Genomic DNA, 23,069 nt, shown 5'->3' with positions numbered 1-23,069 from the left:
GAGGTTTTACATCCTGTGCAACATAAATAGGAAGTCTGGTAGTAATTAGTGTCAATGCTTTTGGTTTTTTTGCAAAGAAAACTAACTTTTTAAAAGTACTTGGCAGGACAATCTCAGAAGAATCTCCTGAGCATCCTCAGTCTGGTTTACACCAAAGCATTGTCATGTTACACGCAACAGAGGAAATTAATTATTGTATCTCTTCACATGGGTTAATACTGTTCGTGAATTTGTGACACATTTGACTGGTAGCATTGAAAAGTGCACACTGAAAGAGGCATTTGAATTTTGACAATGGTGTGTTGGGTGCATTGCAGTACTTTCACTTTTTGTAAATAAAAACCAAAAGCCTTTGGGATTCTTAGCAATAAAAAAGTTTGTAGCTCCTTAAGGAATTCTTCATGGTCTGAATTGCTGAATCTCCCCATTGTCTCTGAATTATCAGCCAGACAATAAAAAAATAGTTAATCCAGGGTTTATGTCAAACATGGTTATTCTGGAGTAAATGCAGTATTATACCAGCACCATACAAAGTTCTTACTCCCTCTGGGCAATGTGACTTCTGCCAGTTAGCAAGAGCATTGGTTTTGGTTCTTTAATTAAGTCTAACCCCATCTCCCCTGCTGTATGAGCAGTGGATCTGACAAGATGCTGAACTTGCTAAACTATATAAAATAAAAGCACCTGCCCTCACATGAAATTGAGGGCACTCAGTAGTGCAGAAGGTGTTCTCCTTGGTGATCCCTGGCAGATACAATCCAGCACAGCTTCATAAAGCCATTTTTGCCACCAGGTGTGGGGCTGCATATTTGCATCAAGCTTTTCCATCAGGTGAATGCTGTTAGTTCATATTTAGGAGCCAAGCACACACAGGGGAGACCTCCAAGAAGAAGGGTTTGTAATCAATTTCTCATTCCCAAATTATTTTTCCAGGGTCCCCACAGTATGGTGTTTGAGTAACAGAATAATTTCCTAGCTATTAAGTGCCTGAAAATCAGCAGTAATTAACTTAGCACAAGTTCTTCTCTTCCTCTCCCTCCTCTTTGCACAAAAAAACAAACAAACCCCCTTTCTCAGCAGAGGAAATGCAGATGGAAGCAGTCTCTCCTGCCTTAGTGCAGTCATGTACAGATTACATCTTTTCCCCCCTTTCGGTTCTGTGAATAACATAATTGCTTTGTTAACCCTCAGGGGATTTGTAATATTAACATTGGTTAATGACATTAATTCAAGTTTTTGCCATTAATAAAATGGCATTGCTTAAAATTAAGCATTACATTTCAATTAGTAGTCCATCAAAGACTTTAATAGTCTGGAGCATTAAAGTGATATTTTTTTAAATTTCTTATTAATTTTTTATTGTATCATGCTAATTTCCAAAGAGTGATTGAAAGCCCAGCTGATCCAATGAATGACCCTATCTGCAATGTTTCTTGAAGGAACTTCTTTCTTTTATGACATTATGCAAAAAGGTCACATTTCCACAAAGCAGGAATCTGTTTCAGTCACTTCCTGAATTCATTATCTTCCTTTTTACTTTTTAACATGAGGCACATGATATACAGGCACCCCAGGTGGACATGTTTAAATTAATCTAGTAATAATTGATTCAGAAGAGATTTGGAGGACAGAATTTGCATAAAAGCCATAATGAGAGCAACTCCTCCAAGGCCAGACTGAACAGCTAAGTCCCTGAATAACTTACATCTCCTAAACTAATTTGGTTATATATGCAGGAATGAAGGTGTGGGGGCTGGAGCACCATGTGATTGGAATTCATTACAAATAATTCATCTTCTCTAGGAAGGCTGGCCTCAGAGTGTATTAAAATTATATCAGCTCCCAAATGCTTGCTCAGACCCTGCCTCTGGAAGATGATGACGAAGTTTCTGTCTGAGGGATTTTTTGGGTATTTTAAAGCATTTCTGAGGCTAAGAGCTGACACCCCAGGGCTGGGGTGTCCTCTGGCAGGCTGCTTCTCCTGCCTGGTGGGGAAATATTCAGATACTCAATCTTGGCTGGACATCTGATGGTCAAAAACATAAGTGCAGAGGAGGATCCCAGCTTTCAGTCTCAGATATTCTTCCCTTCAGTTCCAGAATGGAATTTCTTAGCTAAGTTGTAGATCATTGGATTTGCATTAAATCCTGGATCACTGTGATGTCTTTGGGAATTTAGGGGGTCCCACTGCAGGATGGGGACTCTGTACTGTTTAGTTAAAAGTAAATCTGCAGACAGAGAAAATTACAACTGTTCAGTCCATTAAAAGAAAGCAGCCAAGGCCTTTTTGAAGGTCAGCTGTCCTGCGTGACTTTGCCTTTGCCTAAGTACTGTTTTAGAGAAAAGCTCTAAAAGGATGTCTCCGTGACCCAGCATAGTAATGCCTGTGCTCTGAGGCTGGTGAGCTTCAGTTAGCAGGTAACACAGTACCATGCTCCTGGTATCGGACAAATTGCATAGCATGTGTGGAAGGAGGGGGAAATTCAGCTCTGTCTTTTCAGAAACTGTTGATCACCCTGTATTTTTCATGGGAAAATTGATGTCACTGTTGTTTTCAGCAGATAGGGAATCAGCCCCATTTTGTTTATACACAGCAGTCGGTAATACCCTGTCATTTGTGAGCTGTGTATGTTCTTCAGTGCTGCCCTGCAGCCAAGAGGATCTGGGAAGAGCAGATCCTGCTTTTCAGAGCCCCAAATACAGTGCAAGAGTTGGGGCAGACCAAAGCAGCCCTGCTGCTCCAGTGAGGGGAACAGAGCTCAACTGGTACCTGCTGTTGTAAGAGGTATGAGAAGAGCTGAGCATGGCAGGAGAAAAAAAGACTCTGGCTGACAATTATTGTTTTGTCTGTTCACATTTGGGGCATATAGAGGCTGACTGAATGCTTTCTAGCCAAAGGTTTCTGTATGATAAATGATGCTGTGCTGTGCCAAAAAGACAATGCAGCAAAATATATTCTTGTTTCCAAACAGGCTGAAACTTGGAGTTGTGCTACAGGGATGCTTTATGCTTCTTCTCCTAGAGTTAAAATTAAACCATGAGTATGTGTTATGTGGCACTGGGTAATCACAAATCTTTGACAAAACAAACAAGCTCTGGTTTCTCTCTGCTGCATGGGCAAGCATTAAAAGAATATGTTCTTCCCATCCTGTTTTTCCAACATAGCAGTGGAGGAAGGAGCTGCAGGGAGGGATGAGTTGGGTTTGCAATGTGCAACAACTGCCTTTGACTCTGGCATGTGGGGCTGTGTCAGTGATGCAAGAGGATTTGCTGGATGGAGTAGAAGGAAGAGAATGGCAGAAGCTGGATGTAGTGTCAGAGGTTTTAACAGGACAAACTGGAAAAGGCCAGCCCATGTGTTATGGCTGACTCTCAGGCGAGAGGTTTGTTGGTGTGATGATTTCATGGCTTGGTGTTTGTCTTCTGGACACTTGAATTGTGGGATTGCTTTAGGTCAGAGGAAACTTAAGTGATTTGTTGTTTTTGTGGTTTTTTTTTTAATTTCTGCTTTCTGTTGTTTCCCAGCCCTGTGGACACAGGGGCACCACAGTGACTGCTACATAGTTTATCAGAATTGCTTATCTGCAGGGCACAATTTGGGGATTGTACTTGTCCCCAGATTGCTGTCACAGTGTTGAAGAGAGAAACTTTGTGAGTCACTAACCTGTATCAGGTCTAATATAATTTGAAACTATTGTCACCAACTTCCTTACTAAGCATTCCAAGGGATGTCTGCAATAGACCCTATAATTAGAGCTGAATAAAAAAATAGTGTCAGTAAAACATTGGTTAATACTTTAGTAAGTAAAAAAATTCAATAGCATTTATTGTTTTCATATTAAACTGTGAGACAAAGGATAAGCCCATACCAAAAGCATTTTGAAAAGTCAGGAGGGATTAATTCTTCTTTCTGTCTCTGTCTAAAACTGTCTGCAGATACTAGTGACTGAGTGACAAATCTGTGTCCTGCCTCAGTTTCCAGCATTGTGTCCTCACAGCTGCAGTGGGGAGGTCTGTGAGCAGGAGCCCCACATGTCTAGAAATCACTGCAAATAGAGGATTGTCTCCAGGCTGTCAAGTACAAGAGTGTATTGGACTGACAGTGGCTGTGCAGTGTGGTCCTGGGGACTGTGGTTCTGCTAATTTCACATTTACAAGCCAACTACATTGTGTAGGGGAGTAACTTGAAAAAAAGCTGCTGTGTTGGTGTTTCTGTAACAGCTGCAGGCTTAAGGCATCAGGCTGTGGGTTGAGTACCAAACCTCAAGCCAGAAAGAACTCTTGCAGCCAGGTGATGATTTGCAGTAAGTGTGATACTTGCAGTATGTAAGCAGCATGTCTGGTACCTTGGATTTACAGCCCCCATGCAGGGGATTCCAAATCAGATGTTCAGTGAGAAAGGTGACTTCACTGCAAGGGATGCTGAGCCCTGTGCACATTCCTCTGCTGCAGGCAGGGCCTCTGGAGTTGTTATTCCTGCTATTGCTGCTGTCCCATGAGCCCTGGGACACTCTTCCTCTTTTTGGCTGAGGATCTGGAGACTTTGACAGGGAGTCAGGATCTCCTGATTCTGGAGCTAGGCTGCAGAAAATGTTGAGTCTGAGCTGCAGTTGTGCTCAGTACCATAGCATCCATTACATTCTGCTGTTGTGTTAGGCTTTGCCTTCATCTCCATTTTTCAGAGATGGAACACATAAAAATAATTCCATAGCCAGTCCAGGTCCAGGAATTACCAAAATTTGGTAATTCTTTGACAAAATTTTGACATCTCTCAGAGAGGCCATTCTGTGAAAAGTAAATAGCAGATATTTCCATCCCCCCTGCAGAGGCACTTTTCTAGAAAACAGTGGCAGCACACCACCAGGGAGATAAATGAGTGTGAGCCTTCATTGCCAAATACAATCTTTGAATAAACACACGACTTCAGACTCCAAGGCACCTTTTCTCAAGTGCTAAATTCATACCCCAAACAAATGCTAACAAAGCCTCTCATGTCTTTATATTAAGTGTAGCCTGTAAAAAAAGATCTAGAGCTCTCTGGGGAGCCTCTTGAAGCACTTGGGGACACACTCAATGTGTGGTCAGGTTAGCACTACTCAGAAGCAAGTCTGAGTGTCAGCAGAGCAGGTATTTATTTATGCCCACTGGATTTGGCAGGAGCCCAGAGGTACAGTATATTTTGTGCTGTTACACAGACTTTTATTGTTGAATCAGCCTTATTTAATGGAATCTCTCTATAATAGGGTCTTGTTTTGGAGTGCTTCCTCTACAGGTGAGGAAACAGCTCTGTTTCCAGGACCTTGTGGCAGTGGACCGCACTACTAAGGCCCAGTAACCAAGTGGTGGCTGATGGCTTGCTGAGGGCCCACACCAGTCCATAGAGAAGTGGCCTGACAACAACCAATTAATTTTGTGCTAAACCATTATTAAGAATTTTGTTTCTGTTGCCTATTCTGAATGAAAATATCCCATTGCATTTTGTGGCCTTGGTTTTGGACCATGACCAGTCCTGGGTGGCTTTGATCAGCAATCAGAAAGAGCCCTAGAAATAAAATGCCCCCAAGTGCACTGTTGATTTTTTGTGGAATGTAGTCCTAAGAACATCAAAGTATAGACTATTACAATTTAGCTCCACTACAGGATTCATGAGCCATGAACCAAAGAGTACATTAGGAAAAACTGATTTCTCCCTTGCAAAGAGTTACCTGAATTATTTATACAGATCTAGATAACAGAAGGGTTTCAATGAATTGACCTGTGTTGCAATATCTTGATTGTTTTATTCCTGATACAAAACCCACTGTGATACTGCCAGTGGTGTCCTGCAGACTCTGTGAGGCAGGAGCTGTGAGAGGGGTCAGCATGGAGCTCAAGCTTCTGCTCTGCCACAAGACAGCAAATTGCCTGCACACACTTGTGATGCACCCTGCTGCTGAATTGCAGGGGGGTTTGAAGATAACCCTTGGATTATATGTGTGAAAATGTGGGTTTGTCTTCCTGGGGTGTTGTGAGAGCAAGATCAGTGTGAGACTCATAGGAGATGTTGCAGTTGAGGCCATGGGAAGCCCTGAACAAGATGGGTACACACAAGCCTGGTGACAGTCAGAGCAAGACCTTTGGCATATAAACTGCCATGAAATCCAAAGTGAGCTCACCAATTCTTCTGAAGACTGTAGGGTGGTTTAATTAAAGCAAAACAAGATCTCTTCACAGATTCTCATCTCAGCCAGAGTGTGACCATTTCCATAGATTTGCCTCACAAAGTAAGTAAGTGAGAGAATCTCAGTATCCACAAGTCCAGTCTAACGGTGCATATGAGATTTGGCCTCTGGACATGAAGTGCAGCATGGCATGTTTTGGCTGTAAGACAGATCCATGGGCACAGCTGAGGGCTGAGTGTGTGCATGTGGCCAGGGGCAGAGGGAAAAGCTGTGCTTTTCCTTTGATAGTGTGGAATGGCCCTTGGAGCCAGTTGGGTGGGATGGATTCCAGCTGGAGAGGGAGGGAAGCGTGAGGAGCACCAGATGAATAAAGGACCATAGTTTTGTTGGTCTTGGAGCTGTTTTCTAGGGCAGAGCTGCCTGTGCCAGCCTGTCATAGCCACATTTCTGAGCTGTCTTTCTTTACAATGTTTATATTTATTTCCCTTATTCTTCCAATACTTTTTTGAATACTTTAATGTCCACATCTTTCCATTGCACCTCTTCCCTCTGCTATCCCAGTCTAATAAAACCATAACTGTGGCAATCACAAAAGATCCTGAACAGAAGAATTAAAGCTTTTGCAGGAGGCTCCTTTTTTAGTCTTTTTTAAAGGCATGTCTTTCCTTTAAAATGAAAGATGAAGCATTTTCTTTTATCCTTTAACTTTACTGTCACATTTTATTAAGTCAAAATGATAGTTACAGTCAGAGGAAAGCAGGATATGAATTCCTGGTACAGCCATTTTTAAAGTGTGCTTTGTTTTAAAGCCCTGAAGATTGATTGAAGGTATTTTTCTTTTAGACACAAAGCTTTAGTCAAAAGGGGCCTGATCTGAGTTACCCTCTGTAAATCAGGATTAGTTCCTGTGAAATCAATGGAGTTGCAATGATACAATACGGGGTGAGTTGGAAAAGACTCATGCCCTGGCAATAAATAAGGGAGGGACTGTGGGCAAACCCCTGAATGCTGCCCTTGCACTGGGGTGAAGCCACAAGGCAAAGCAGAATTATACCCTGTCCCTCTGGGCTGCCATGGAATGTCCTGGCTGGGAGGTGGGCAGGCAGAGGGGGTTTGTGCTGACACAGGCACTGAGGGTGCAAATCTCAGCTTTGGAGATGCTCTGAGTGCGCAGACCTCCTGCCTTTCCCAGATGGAGCTGCTCTTTGCACATCCCCTGCCACTGCCACTACAGGCAGGGAGGCCAGTGAGCTGAGATAGCCTGATTTAAGAGACAAGAGGATGGTGGCAGAAGTGGTGCTCTATAAAATACCTGACTGTGGAGCAAATGTCACCAAATCCAGTATAGCCTGAATTTATCAACCTTCTTCTGTCAGAGGGCTGTAGGGATTCACTGGGTGGAGAGAAAAGGGGAGAAAGTTGCCCCATCACTGGCCCTTGGGGCTTTGCAGAGGCTCAGAGGACAGCTTTCATGAGGGACAAGGCAGATAAACTTGGACAGATAATATTTTTGGACATTTTTATCTCTTTTTATTGTGTCGGCATTGAACCAGGGAGAAGAGTAGCCAAGGTGGTAACTTGCATCAAGATGAGCAAATAAAGAATTGAAATGATGTGTGCTGTCTGAGATTTCAGTTTAACCAGGGATTTGAGCTCTTGTCTCTCATCTGCACTGAAACCTTGACAACTGGTTTCTTGAGCCCTAAGCCATTCTGAGCAGACAGTCTAATAAGGACAGCTCTTTTTATAGTATTTAACTGTATCTAAATGGCTTAAGGCCAGGGCAAGTTCCAGCACTGCAAAGCACCACTACTCTGGGATGTGCTTGGGATGTGCAGCGTTTTAGCAGTCTGGATGGAGACTGGCCCTAAGCACTGATCATACTCCAGGCTTCACAGGGAAAATCTGCAGCTTGGGCAAAATGGGAGGCTTGGGTTTGGCCACCTCCAGTAAAATGAAAACATTTCATTTCACTAAAACACTTCATAACTGCTGGACTCTCCCAGGCAGTTATGAGCTTGCTTTTGGCATACTGCTGACCTGTGCTTGCACATGGCACTGCTTCATATTAGAAGTGTGGGGTTCTCTTTGGAAATGAATTTGCTGCAGCTGAGAATTACCAAGTTAGAGTCTTAAAATACTGAGAAAAAGTGAACAAGGAAGCCTGGGAAAGGACAGGTTGAAGGACTAATATTTTTCAGTGTTATCCACTGTCTCAATATTGTTCAGCTCTAGGGCTCTGACTTCTGTTGCCCTTGATCAAGCTGGCATTTCCCACTGACTCTGACTCCAGTTACACACCAGCTCAGGGCTGCACATGACACTGGTTTTCCTCAACTTTCCAGCACACAAATGCTCTACACATCTGATGAATGCAATTGGATGTAGGAGGTACAGAACACAGTGAAGGATGTGAGTTTTTTACATGTTCCTTTTTCACCTTGCTTTGGTCATTTATTACTTTCCGCTTCAAGTTCAAAACCATTATTTTCATGCACACTTTGGATTTCCCTATGACAATAAGGAAGAGAAGATGGAACTTTACCCCAAATACTGGTTACAGCTTTCTAAGGAACACTGAAGTCTCTTGGACTGTGGTAAAATCTCCCAGGGAAAGTGGCAGAAATCCAGATACTTGGCACATTTTACAACTAGTCCAGACAAAACACTAGTAAATGTACTCTGCTTTGGCACAGAATAGGCTGTGGGATGCTATGAAGCTTCCCTGTATGCAACTTTTTATAATTTCATGACCATAATGAGTGTGAAACTTGAATTCACTCATCTGCTGATTGCACATGAGCATAGGACATTATCAAGTGTCTTTGTTTTAAGATTTTTTTTCACCTAGCTTGAGATCATTGTTTGGATGATTAGTACATGAAAATGGCCATGTTGGCTCAGACTAGAAGTCTGTCTAGTTTAGTACCTTCTTTCTAGGATTAGCCAGTAATGGCTGCACTGGGAGTAGTAGAGCGTGCATAAAGTGAGATTTCTATGACTGTCTTTTCCAGTTTCCAGCAAGGATATCTGACAATGAAAAAGTTCTTTTTGCCTTTTGTGCATTTCCCACAACAACCATCTCCTATCTCAGGAAAGTTTGGCTTTGACTTTAAGTGTATCTGAAAGCTATACAAAATGCATCTCCCTGGCCTTCACATCTCTGTGCTGTGCTTCATTTCTGGATTTTTACTGGAAAAAAAGGATCATTTAATCCAGTGGCTGAAAATATAATGTGAAGCTTCATCATAGTGTGGCTCATACAACATGTCCATCATGTGAGGTGCCACAGTACTCAGTGGTGTACACCCTGCAGTATGCTTGTGCTTAATGCTGTGCTGGCCTTAGCTCTAAATGATTTCACATCTCTTCCTTCTGCCAGTCCCATTTCTTAATTTAACATTATATTTGCTGTGTTTTTCAAAACAGTCATCCTCCGTAGTAAAGTGCTGTAGAACCTCTTTTGGAGAGCTGGAAAGAGATTTTATATGTCACTGCATAAAATCTGCATGTATATGGGGATGGAAAAAATGTGAAATGTTGTAATGTCTCACTCACACTGGTTGGGAAACCAAGTCCCGAGAACTACCCTGAGCCCTGAATGCCAATGCTATTTTCAGTCAGAGGTATGGAGCTGCTGCTGAGGACGTGCAGAATGGATGCACTGGCAACTCATCTTTATGCATGTTTAAAATCACACAGAAATACAGTCAAGAATAAAACACAAGATCCATTTTTTCAAACCAACTGTCTCCCATTTCTGGTGTAAGCAGTCCCTTATTGCTCTTGTGATGCCTGAAGACCTTTAAAAGTTTCTTCCAACTCCTTGATGTCACAATATTGTCCTCTATATTGGAGTTTGCTCCAAGCCACAATCCTGTCATTGTGCATCAGTGCCTCATGTTACCTGCCATCAGCCTGCCCATTTTGGGTCACTGAAAATGTTTTAGAGACTCCAAACACAAATATATAGAGGTATCAGATACTGCAGGTGTTGACTGTTACACTAAATTTATGAATAACATCTGCAGGAATTGAAAATCTCATTATGTGTGAGTTTGATCAGAATTAGCTTTATCACTAGATAAGATTTAAAGGTAGGAGACTCTATTTATTTGAAAACACGTGCTTGCAATAATTGAACAAAGTCACATAGGAAAATATACTATGCACATCAATAAGATTAAATTTAGCAATGCAGATTTTCTTAAGCTGCAGCATCGTCTTGGGGTGCTTGTGGCATGGGCTAATTAATCCTCCGTCCTCTGCCTCAGGCCTGGTAGGCCTGGGAGAATTTTTAGAGCTGTGCTTTTACTGCTACTGTTGTTAAAAATACTCACGTAGAAAAGGCATGACTTTCCTCTCTCCTCGCCTGAGAGTGGATGCTCCTCCTCTTGAGCTGTGCCTCAGCTCTTGTATAGACTGGGAGCTATAGCATCCCATAATAATGAAGGCAATCAACTCACTTCTCACCATTTTCCCCTTCAGATTATTCTAACTTTTATGTTACCTCAATTAGCACTTTCCCGGCAAGACCTTTATACTGGCTTGTTTTGTTTCAAGACACTCAAAGCAGAATGAATCACATGTTAGAACACAGTTTTCATGGTGACTGATGTTGGCCTTTCCTTAGCGATTTCTTGAATTTAGCATGGAATTTACCATGGACACATTTTGAAATTGAGGAGGGAGTTGTCCACACTGGGGGAAACATTTACACCTGCGATAGTTGAAAATTTCATGTTGTTGGCGCCAGTCATTGCACACCAGATGCTTTATAAGACACAGACCCCAAGGGTACACAGAGATAGGTGTTTAGGGAGCTGTACACTTCCCTTCTTTATGGTTGTAAATTGGGGTGGGTTTTTTTATTTTTTATTTTTGTTGGTGTGGTTTTTTGTGCTGTTTGTGGAATATTACCTTACATACTTAAGCACAAGTAGGGTTGGTAGGAAAGGGGAACTCCACCCTTCCCCATGTTACACACTCTGGACAAGCATTTGCCTTTCTGAAAGTGGAACCTTTCTGAAAGAGGAATTATTTGTATTTCAGGTATTCTCCGTGGGCCTGTCTTGGAAGCTAGATCTGCAGCCGCCCTTCAGTCATGATTGTTTCAAGATTAAAGGCCATTTCCCTGTCATTGCCAAGCCTTTTTCTTCTTGCTTTTCATCTCTCAGCATCACAGAATGCACCTGAATACACTGAAGCTGAACATCAGCAATGTGTTAGGAAAGAACACCCCACAATTGCTTTTGAAGGTAAGAGCTTCTATTCCTGTTCCAGATTCCAATTGGATGATCCATTTAGGTTTAGTCTGTGCTGTTTTTCCTTACAACTCTGATCCACAGGCCAGGGGAAGTGGCCTGACGAATCCTTTTCCCTTTGATGCTTTACAGTGTTTTAATTCTGAGGTTTCACAGCAGTCACTTAATCCAGGCCATTTTGGGACTACTGGTCTAAGAATCTCAATTTTCTACTCTGTTACAGGCTCCCTGTAATCTTGTGCCATGCTGGAACTGTGTTTCAGTTTCCTTTTCTCTAACTGGTTTCAATAATGCTTCACCTGGCTTGCTGGAGCCAGACACTTAATAAGTGAAATGTGATAGAGAATTTGGACACGCTTGAATGCAAGAGAAATGAGTCAATTAAAAATTGCAGGGAGTGGCTGTGCTTTTGTTTGTAGCATTCCTGGTTTGGTTTGGTTTTGTTATGTATTTGTCACCTGGACTAGTAGTTTTTCTGTCCTTCATCTGGGCATTTAACTTGAATGTGAGAGGGAGCCTTTGTGTTGCAATGGCCAATTCTTTTCCTGTTCTTTCGAAGCGTGGGATTTCTCTTGTCCTTATCCACTCAGATTTTCCATGAACGTTCATGTCATGTACTTCTCAATTGTTGTCTGGATAATCTGTCCACTTATCCACACAGCAGCTAGATCTTTATATTGGTACCACCATTATTTGAAAATTCACTCCATACTAGTGTGTTCAACTCAGTGTGCCAGCATCAGCAGCTGCTGAGTCTCCTTGCTAAAAATGGTTTCCTCTGAAATGTTGGAATATCGATTTTGGTTCCCATTTAAGACTTTGCAATGCATCTCCAGTTACATTCTTTGCTAAAGGCAATTGAGTACCTTGCAATGTGTCTCTAGTTAGGTTCTTTGCTAAAGGCAATTCAGTTGTGGTTTTGTGACCTTTGAGATAGGGTTTCCAGGAAGAAAGTAGTCAAAGGCTTCCTTGCTGACCTTTCAGGGTTCTTCTAGAGAGCTTTACTATTCTTCACAGAGGAGAAAACTCTTGTCTCTTAATTTGGAAAGTTTAAGGGATTTCTTGTCTGTTTTCCATTATCCATGCCTTAAAGGTTTAAGTAGATTAAAATAAATTAGCAGAATCTTTGAGCCTATATGATACAGCACTGGCTCTAACCTTGGTCTGGCAAATAAGCCTCGATTTTAGTTGCTAAATAAATCTAACCATCTGTTTTAAGTGGGGAGGGCCAAAAGGAGAAGTCCTTGCTGTTAAAAAACAATGAAATTCAATTCAGTAAATAAAAAAGTTATGAGAATATTGTAGGTACAGAAAAGAGAAAAAATCTTGCTCTCTCTATTAACCAGGAGCACCAAACTTTGAGTTTACAGACGATGTGTCTGTGCAATCCTGCATTGAGGTAAATCATTCTGCAGGGAATGTTAAAAGCCCCAGTTCCTGAAGTTGAGGAATTGGTGGGCACTCAATATGAGTGCTACTCTGCAGAATTGATGTCTGTGTAAACACACTCATAATCTGCCAGTTTGTTTGTTTTAATAACGCATGAATATTTCACAGGAAAAAAAAAGCTGTCCTCTTCTTTCACTGTTCTTGTTCCATTCCTTCTTTCAATGATAGAGGGCAAAAACTGGGGAGTTCATTAGAACCTGACAATTATGCAAAAGAAAGAAAGATTTAAATTGCAGATGCATTAAGAAAATGACCGAGATTATAATTTGAGATTCTTAAACCCAAGTTAGATTCAGAGTTATGGTTTTTTCACAGCACCTGTTTCCTTGTGATTGTTCATGATACAGTTTCATCTTGTATTTTCTGCTGCAAAGCTCAGCTGGAAAATACACTGTAGGAATTAAATTAAAGGCGTCTTTTGTCCACTGCACATAAGGCCTGGTGAAGAGGGCTCACATGTCCAAAACCACATCTCAGTTCATAATCTGATTTCTCTTAAAGCTATACCCTGTTCTTATGCCAGCACATGCAGGTTTAGGCTGCAATGGTAGACAAGTAGGGAAATCTAAATTTTATGTGGTGTTCCCAGATTGCTCTGAGGATGTCTCTGCTTAACAGTGTGCCTCAGGGGCTTTCTGTGGCTCTCCAGATGCATGGACTCATGAATCAGAACCCGCTACACAATGGGAGTGTGTAATGACTGAAGGAGTGACCCCAGCAGAGCCCTTCTGATGCTCCTGCTGCCAGGGGAAGGGATTATGTTACACCAGCAATTTTCTGTGGATGGGCCACAATAATAATAAGGCCTGTGACCATTCAGTCATACAGGGTACATTAATTTACTGCCAGAATGAATAGGCTAACAAAACAGTTTATGTTACAAAGGGGTTGAATAACTTCTTTTTCACAACCTTGCTAACCAGGCTTCCCATCACCAGACAAATAGGATGCCATACCATGTTTTGTGTTCTCTAGGCTTCAGTTCCCACTTTGCTTGTGCTCAGTCTCTTTTTATTATACTTTACCCCTAGATTATATTCTTAGCATCCAGTTGGATAATGTCCTTGTTGTAGAAGAATCCAAGTAAAACTTCTTTCTATTTTCCCCTTATTTGTCGAGAAATTCTGTATTTTTATGTTCTTATTGTATCTCATCCACACTAGCCAATCATCTGTTTGATTGGCTTTCTATGTCTTTGTCTTGCTATGAGAGTGGGTAAGAAAGACAGAACCCAGTACGTGTCCTACCCATTTAAGCAGAAAGGATAATATGTGTGTAAAATGCTTAATACGTATGTAAAATGCTTTTACTTTAGCTATGTTCAGACCTGAAGAAATGTTTCTTTACAGACTCCATTCCCAAAATTATTTGTGCTATTACATGTGACATGGAGAAAATGGCCTAGACAAGTCAAGGGGCATGCATTCTGGTTCTAGATGTACACACTTTAAATGCTAAAGATAACATTGCTCTGCCAGGACAGATGTGGGCTGGGGAGGGAACATGAGCTGAATGGTTTATCCTCACAGCCTGCATGGAGATCCTGAGGGACACAACAGGAATTTTGTGCTGCAACACTTTCCTGTGTGTTTGCACAGTACCAAACTATCACAACAGTGCCCCAGTTTCCCTGGGGCTTATAAATGGTGCTCATTGTACAGTTCCAGCAATAATAACATACCCAGTTTGGACTTTTCATAATTAGATTGTTCTACTCTGTGCTTATAGGAAATCCAGTTAAAGTTTGATTTCCCTTGTTAGATCAATAAGAAAATGATCTTCTACTTTCCAGGAGGCTGTTTCTGGGTCTTACTACCTATTTGACTGTTAGTGGGTAGCTACATTAGGGATGTTGCATGCTTGTTTGTTTTTCAGTGAGTTGAGAATTCGGCAAAACAAGTCAAGTGTATTCTTAGTGCATCCCTTTTTATTTATACATGCGTGTACACATGCTTCCAAGTCCCATTTCACAAAACAGTTTGTCATTCCAGCATAGCTCCCCTGTGGTCCACTCTGGTAAGCCAAACACCAGAGAATTTGTTTCTACTTCTTGTCAATCATGTTCATATTTCTCGTTTTTTCTGTATGGGTTATACTGTCAATAGATCAGTGCCTGCATTTCCAATTGGGCAGTGCCTGTGTCCTACTGTCCTGGCTGCCAGCAGTATACTTCATTGTTGTACAGCTCTTTCTTGGATATAAAACACTCTTGCTATTCCTTAAAGACATTTGGAGCTCCTTTGTAACGTGCCTTTTGGGAAAACCAGAAACATCTTCCATGTTAAATCTTCCTTCCTATATAAGGTTTGTTATTTCAAGAGCCAGAGCCATGAGGGATGTGCACTCATGTTTGTAATGGCAGCAGAGTGTTTGGCTTCATCTTGTTTACCAAGTGCTTAAAACTTTGCAAACTCATCGATGTTATGTGAATCATTTGGATGTTCACAACTTCACTGGAAATGAGTTGTAGACAGGTTTCCACTTGCAGTTCTTTCCATTATTTTTTCTTATTAATTTCATCCAGTAAATCAGTATGCTCAGGAAAAAGTATGATAACTTCACAGGTTTTTCTCTGTTCTGTCTCTCAGGACTTTCCCCCCTGGGTCATGGCAGTTAGGGTAAGCTGGAAGAACATAATTTGTCCCTGCTTTAATAATTGCAGCCTTTCTTCATCCGTAAAAACCCTTCAGCTGATCCCATATGGAGACACAGGACGGAGGTGGACTTGGTTAAATAGCTTAGGTCTCCTCAGGACTGCAAATCTGGGCTTTGCAAACTGTACCATCATGGCCAGTGTGAGTTCTCAATGTGTGGCATGTGATCCATTGTCTAATCCTCAATCTCACCTAGATGCAGACAAGTTGCTCTGTCTGTTGCCTCAGGTTTTCAAAGTGATTTAGTTTGGGAATGTTTAAATCTGGGAGTTTACTTCAGACTGTCTGTAATTATTACCTCCTACCAGATAAATGTGATTCAGGTGACTTGAATGCAGCTTGCTATGCATTTTCTCAATATTTTATTTCTTTAAACAACATTTTATAGAAATGTGTCCAGCTTCAAACACTGAAACCTGTGGAGAGCAGCTAAATGTTTTCTTGTATTGAAAGCAAAAGCTATTTTAACTTTGTGGGCTGAAGGATAATAAGGTATGATTTATTTATGTAGAAAGTTCTTGACATTTCACCAAACACTCCCACTGTTGTTGAATTGGTCACTAATACATTATTCCCTTTACTGTATACTGATGGGAAAAAAGTACATTAGCATTCATCAACTCCAAAGGCCAGCTGGGAAAGCCCCATAGGAAATTCTGGTCAAGATATACACTTTTCTCGAGCATGTGAGATTTTGACAATCCAAACCAAAATTTTAGTTAAAGAAGGATGAAGATTGTGAGGTGAAGTATTAGAGGTGTATGTAAGCATTAATGGAAGGCACAATACATTATGGGAGAATTGCCTTCTAGCTCATAGCCTTGCTGCTCTTGGTTCTCCATGCAGGGAGCCCAAACATTAACTAATGACGGAGTTTCAACTGGAAACTGGTGGCATCCTGTGGGTGCTTTGGAATATTTGACCTTCATTGCATTTCAGTATGGATTTTGTTTCCATTAAGCAAGGCTTGTGGCAATTTTACTTTTAATCTTGAAAAACAGAGCTGTGGCAAATGGAAACTAGAACTATCTTATTTCGATTTGATTTAGAATTTGTTTGAAAATTATGACTGATAAAGCCAAAAATATACAGTAGTTAGGGAAATAATTGTTCTCAGGCAAAACTTCAGAAAAATACACCCAACTGCTCTTAATATATGTTTTATTCCAAAATAATAATTGTAATAGTAATTATGCTAGTTCTTTACGACTTCCTCATTAATGATGTCCAAGGCACCTCACAAATAATAGCAATGAGATTTGATTGAAAAAATTACTCAGTGTGCTGTTTCTTGGGACCTCAGGAAGAAAGGGAGGGTTGGAAGAATGCCTTTCATTCAGAAAATGCTTTAGATGGAATGAATCATGAGAAGCAGGAGAGAAAAGAAAGACTTTGCAGTGAAGATTCAGGAACTGAAGTGATCAAGTAACTTAACATATGGGAGTGAGGGAAGGTAAAACTCTAAAGAGGTACAACAGCTCAAGGGAAGGAGCAGCCTGTGACATGAGTGGTGGTGTTGATGGGAGGGAGGCTTCCTCAGTAGCAGGATTGAGTGAGGTAGACTCAGAGTGTGGAGGAGCAGGCACTCAGGTCACCATTCTGCATGGACCAAGGCCATGAAAAACTCATGTGAGCAACAAAGTAGCTGATTGATATTTTCCAGAGGTACCACTGGTGTAACTGAGGCTAACAGCAGCATGTGCCTGGTCCTGTCTTTGGCACAGGGGCTGGATCTAGGACATAGAGATGGGCAGCCTTTTTTTTTGGATTTCGGGCACACATCAGAGAAAAAGAACAAAGTGGAAATCTAAAGTGAAGTGCTTATCTTCTTTTTCTGTGGTTCAGTCCAAACAAAGACATCCCTTGGAGAGACCTCATTTTCAATTTCAAATTTACTTAATATAGTTCCCTAACTGAACAAGTTTGTGATACAACAGCAGTGGTACAGCAGACCTCATTTATTTAGCACATCTGTTTCTGGTGACTGTTAACATAGCACATTCTCCTAAAACCTTTCATTCAAGGATGGCATTATGTTTTGATAAAGTTCCCTTAGTACTAGCAATCTCATAATAAATATTCTTGTTTTATCATACAGAGTTCACCCTGGAAAGCCCACAGATAGTGTCATCTCAGTCAGGTTCTGAATATGTACTTTTCTTGAAGTCAGTGGGGTTGTTTGTTATTAGCCAGTTTCCAATTTAAAACACTGATTCTTATGAGAACAGCCTAATTTCAAAAGTCTTTCAGGAATTCACAGTCTGTGCTCTCCTTCTTTGCTCTAACTGCCTCATGGTGGGAGTTTTGTCTGCAGAAGACAAGAGTCCTCGTAGGCCTGGCAGCTACACAGCACAAACTGTGCATTAAACTGGGCATCTCCAGTTCAGTCTTTGGTTAGCCAGCAAAGAGGATCACCTTCTGCTTCTGTTCACCACAATCAGACACTTCTGCTTCTCTGGCAGATCTAGTTACCTGCAGGAAAAATTCAAGGACAGTTTAGCCCTGCTTTCTCTGCCTTATCCTACCTTCTCACTAGTGAAAATGGTTGTCCTGAGCACCACCTCTGCTGGCACAAGTGGCTGATTTAGACATGTAGCTGTAAGGATAGTGGAAAAAAAAATGCCTCCAAGTGTGGAGGAGAGAGACTGAGGGATCCTTGAATAATGACAAAGAGGTGTTGATTTTTTTTCCCTATCGGACTGCAGTGGTTGTAGAGGCCAGGATGCAGGTTGCTTTCTTGTCTGAAGAAAAGGATTATACTGATCAGAATGTCATAGGAAGCTGCAAGTGATGTATGAGCACTCACTTGATCTTTCTCAGTGAGGGAGATTGCGTGACAGCTGCAGGACTTGTCTCAGCAAACAACAGATCACAATACTCGAACACTCTGCAACATCCTCAGGAGAACAGGAAATCTTTGGGTTTGCTCGCAGTGGGGCTGTGTGTGGCACTGCTCAGCCGAGATTCACCAGCGGGTGGTGGGGCACAGGGCTGTGGCCACATGACACTGTGCAGTGCTCTGTGGGGCTGCAGCCAAGGCTCTGGGGGAGAGGAGGAAGTGTCAGGGTGGTGTTTGCCCCAGCTGGCAGCCAGCTGAGGAGAGCCAAGTCTATTCTTTCCATAAAGTCCTGTGCTATGTGGGCACATGCCTTTGGTCCTGAAAATCTCAGGCAGGGCAAATGGACATGCTTATGTCTCATGAACACACACCTACATCCACCACTCTTGCAGCACTGTGGCATCCCCTCTTGCTCTTTATTGGCCACAAGGAACACAAGTGAAACAGAAAGGGATGAGACTGACCTCTCTGATGGAACAGAACTGCTGCACAATGTAGAAATGTGCCAAATTGGGAATGTGATTTGCTCGGTCCTTCAATACCCTTCCTTGAGGTGGCCCCAGGACAATTTACCAGCACACTGTCCCATACTGGAAATGAGCACTAGTTCATGTTTACTATTTAGTGTTTGTTTCATCTGGGATTGAATCCCTGAGTTCTTCCTCATATATTGGTGTATTTTGCCATCTGTTCCATATTAATAATAAAAAGTAAATAAACAAGCAGTTATAATTGTACTTTTGCAAAAATTTGGTTTGGACTAAATTATTTATTCTTCATATTAAAACAATTTGGCAACACTTGTTTTAAAGAAATGATTAAAATTTAGGAAATAAAGAGTCAAAATGCTTGGTATGCAATATGCAATACTTAGTGCTTCCTGTATATCACATGCATTACAGATAATTACGCCTTGATGCACCAGCCAGTATCCCTAAACCCATTTAACAATTGGAACCACTGAGACATTTAATAGTTTCATGATTTGCTCAAGACAGAGAACTCCTGTGTCAGTGCTCTTGGGCTCTTGGGACCATGTCTACATCTCCAGCTGTCATCTCTCTCTTGGGGTGGAAGAAGCTCAGCAAGATCAGTTCAGAGAGAGGTTGTAGACACTAAGGGAAAAAGGCATAAAATCATCCAGATCTTTAAATTTTACTATCTTTCTTGGGATTCTTATGGTTCTGTGGAGGCAAGACTTGAGTCTTTGATTTGGGGACTTTTTTCCTTCAGGATGATAAAAGCCAGAGCCTTTTCTTCTGTGCTGTTCTGTTCCTTGGTAGTTGAGGGATAGGAATATTCTTTCTTTTACACGACCAAGAGAAAAAAGTCTTATTCTTTATTTTTCCCATCATCTCCTATCCACATATTCTAGGACAGTTTGGAGAGGGACATTAGCAACTCTTGCTTCTTGGATCTCATGGAAAAGGAATGGCTCACTGCAAGCTGCTATCACAGGGACTCACAGGCCACTCATGGGTTAGTTCATTGCTCTTTCATTTGAGAAGGGGCTTTGTAGTTGGTCAAGACAGAAAAAATTGTTTCAGTGGGCAGGAAGTGAGGTAGAAACACGTCTAGAAGGTGAAGACTGCTAGGAAAGAAAGCAGGAATGGGAGGAGAGGTGAATATGGGGTCAGAAGGATAAACTGAATGAAACCATGAAACTGAGAGAGCTGGAAGAACATCTGAGGTGGGTTTAGGTACTGAGGGGAGAGAGAAGGAAACTGCTGGTTTGGCCCATTTTGTAGGAGGGCATGTATTCTGTCAACTGCCTTCTAAGTCCTCAGAGTTATGAGTGGAGATCAGAGATTTGAGAAGACAATGACGCTGGAAATTGCAGCAGTTGGGATGAGGACATATTTAATGTACAATTAAAGATTTCAATGGATCGGGTTTAAAGAAAGAAAGAAAGAATACCAGCAATGAGGTGGAGGTGGTGATGGGAAGACAAGACAGCAGGGTGATATGTATGTGTAGGAGGACTTCTGGGGTAAAGCCAGATTGAGTTTTTGGCCTCATAAGTAAAGTTGAGCTCTGAGTGCTGACACATTTGTTTGCTCAGCTCTGCCCGTGCAGCAAAAGATTTCTCCCTCCCCTGATAAATTTGCTAAATTGTGGAGTGGTTTTGCATTGTGGAGGCTACTCTTAAAACTCAGCATGAAGTGGGAGTAAAAGTTAATGTCCACAATCTATTGCACTAACCTGTGGTGTGACCTACAACTGAGAGCTAAAATTTAAAATGAAGCTGATATTAAAATATGATTCATTGTCAGTCCAATAAAGATAATGCTGTAATTTCATTGGAACGTCTATGCATTCTTGGAAATGTCCACACTTGCAGCATTTGAGAAGACAGGTGATAGCATGGCTGGGTAATCATTAGCTTTCTCAGCTTTGGTTACAGCCTTGTTTGCCTTGTCTCTGATGGGTCTGGTCAGGGGCCCACACACAATGGAAACTGCGGCCTCAGTCTTAGCAGGCATCTGCCTACTTCATGGAGAGGCTCTGAATACTGAGGATAATTGAAGCAGAGGATGGTCTGAGATGGCAGAGATTCTGAGAAGGGGACATTTCATCAGTCTGTACCAAGAAGAGAGCCTGAGGCCTTTCCTTGTTTTACAATATCATTTGCATCTCTTGGTCATGGTTCAAATCCAATATTGAGAGTCCTCCAGCCTAGTGGGTGGTCTGAAATAAAACTGAGTGGTTTAATCACTATACATCATCTGCCCTGTGCCAAGGCTGAAGCAAACCAAAGGGGGATATTGTACAAGTTACAGGAGTCATGGCTGTCATCTGAGCCTTGCCAGGAGTGCTCCAATACTCACACACAGTAATTAGGCATGTCCTGAACTGGTAAGCTGAGTCAAGAGAACTTAAAAGAGACCATGCTGAGGCAGTAAGGGAAGCATTCAATGTGTGATCAAGTTAGCACTGCACAAAAGTAGGTCTGAGTATCTGCAGAACAGGTACTTCTTTATTGCCATTGAGTCTGACAGGTCCAAAGTGCTATGTATGCTCTACTTCATTGCACAAACTTTTACTATTGAATCAGCCTGTTTTACAGAGCCTTACATAAGGTATGGGATTCAGGTTATCTTTTCTGGAATGGGGACCCTCTGAATTTATCTCACAAAAGGTCTTTTTATGATCTCTTTGAAACTTTTCCATGCAGTTCTAGGATAGGAGCATGGTTAGCCTGTGCTCATGGGTATACCCTCATTTTACACAAAGAATCCTTGGTCCTGTTCAGTTTAGTTTCTTTTGCTTCAAATTGGAAATCCTCGCTGAGAATTATTTTGCAAGAGCTGTTGTTGAATAGCACTGTGGGTAGCCACACTCCATGCACCTACAATGGCTTTGCAATTTCAAGGCCAGGGCATTTAACATCTCTGCTCTTGTGTGATGTGTGCTGGACACTCAAAGCTGTTACAGCCTGCTGGGATGGGAGTGACAAGGGGCTTAAGTGAGATGAAGCAGTGAATGCTGTCCTTCAGACAGGGAACCCTCAGCTCAGTCTTTACATATTTCCTTCCTCCAAAACACAGAGTGAGGGTGAGCTGGGGAGCAGTTGCTTTTGAGGAGATGAAGACTCAAGTATTACCAGGTTTACCATATCTTCAGAAGGTGATCCAAAACCCATCAAACACAGCGGAAAACTGCCAATGATTTGTAAAGCTTCTGTACCAGGCCCTTAAACCCAGCTTCTCCAAACTGGCTTGCTGTGCTTTGTGCAGCTGAGTAATCCTGGTCCCAGCCCTGTGCTCTCAGGAAGTCAGAGCAGAGCAGTGTGCTGGAGGCTGCAGGGACCACCCTCTGAAATGGCAGAGGGCCTCTTGTCACCCTGCCTTAGGCTTGCAGAATGGCTGAGCACCGCTGTGCCTGCAGACTTACATTTCCTTCAAAACCTTGTCTTCTTTGCAGCTGGATACCTGAGCCACCTTGAGCTTAGAGGTTCTGAATCAGATAGCTGGAGATGGATGGCGTTGGAAACTATTAAACTTTTGTTCATTGGTTTTCATGTGGAGGAAGTGAGAGCACGGATCTTTAACCCCCTGGAAATGATTAGAGACGAGAAGCACAAAGGAGGCCTTGATGAACATTTTGCCCCTAAGCCATGTGGTTCCAAGTTTTCCGTCTCTTGCTGCCGACATGCAAAGTCAGAGCCTTGGTTTTTAATTTTTCATACTGTTTTTAAACAGATACTTTTGCAAATGTAAACATACCCCAGCACTGAAGGTTTCCAGCCAAATTAAAGAGTCAGCACTGGAAAAATCAACCTGCAGAAGAAAGTCAAATACAAGCAATCTCTGGAGTTCATTGGGTCCATATGTGTAAACTTCAGCTAATATGGGGTGGATCTAAGGCAGCATTTACCTTGAAGTACTGAGTTAGTTTCAGAGTGAAGTTGAAAATGTTTTAGGGATGCCTGAGGTCTGAGCAGTAGATTTTAATGTGTTGAGTGAAAAAAGACTCATGTGCTGATTCTTGGTTGTAGTTGCATTCCCTCTTAACAAGAAGAAAAAAGTTTGGGAAGGAAAATGTGCCATTTGGCATTAATTCTGACGACTTGCATTTATACATTGTTATGTGGGACCATGCTGGGTTTAATAATCTCCAACTACATGCCTATAAAAGCTTAATTTTGCTATGAGGATGCATGCCTTTCAGCCTTTAATTTAATAACTGGGAAGGGTTTCTT

The 23,069-nt window shown here is 41.8% G+C and overlaps 1 protein-coding gene across 1 annotated transcript in view; it reads left to right on the top strand.

The window, feature by feature from the left end:
- The window catches only part of SEMA5B (semaphorin 5B), a 201,912-nt gene that overhangs the window by 60,587 nt on the left and 118,256 nt on the right, over positions 1-23,069 (top strand). The window contains exon 4 of the mRNA XM_054278238.1: positions 11,214-11,419. Coding sequence (XP_054134213.1) covers positions 11,266-11,419 — 154 coding nt within the window. The 5' untranslated portion in view covers positions 11,214-11,265. The remainder of the gene's footprint in view (positions 1-11,213; positions 11,420-23,069) is intronic.

Source organism: Melozone crissalis, unplaced genomic scaffold (assembly GCF_028551555.1).
Source record: "Melozone crissalis strain CALT ecotype California unplaced genomic scaffold, PUWL_Pcris_2 ptg000023l_1, whole genome shotgun sequence".
NCBI classification, from domain to species: Eukaryota; Metazoa; Chordata; class Aves; order Passeriformes; family Passerellidae; genus Melozone; species Melozone crissalis.
Note: the sequence above shows the minus strand (reverse complement) of the source record. Positions and strands in the feature narration are given on the sequence as shown.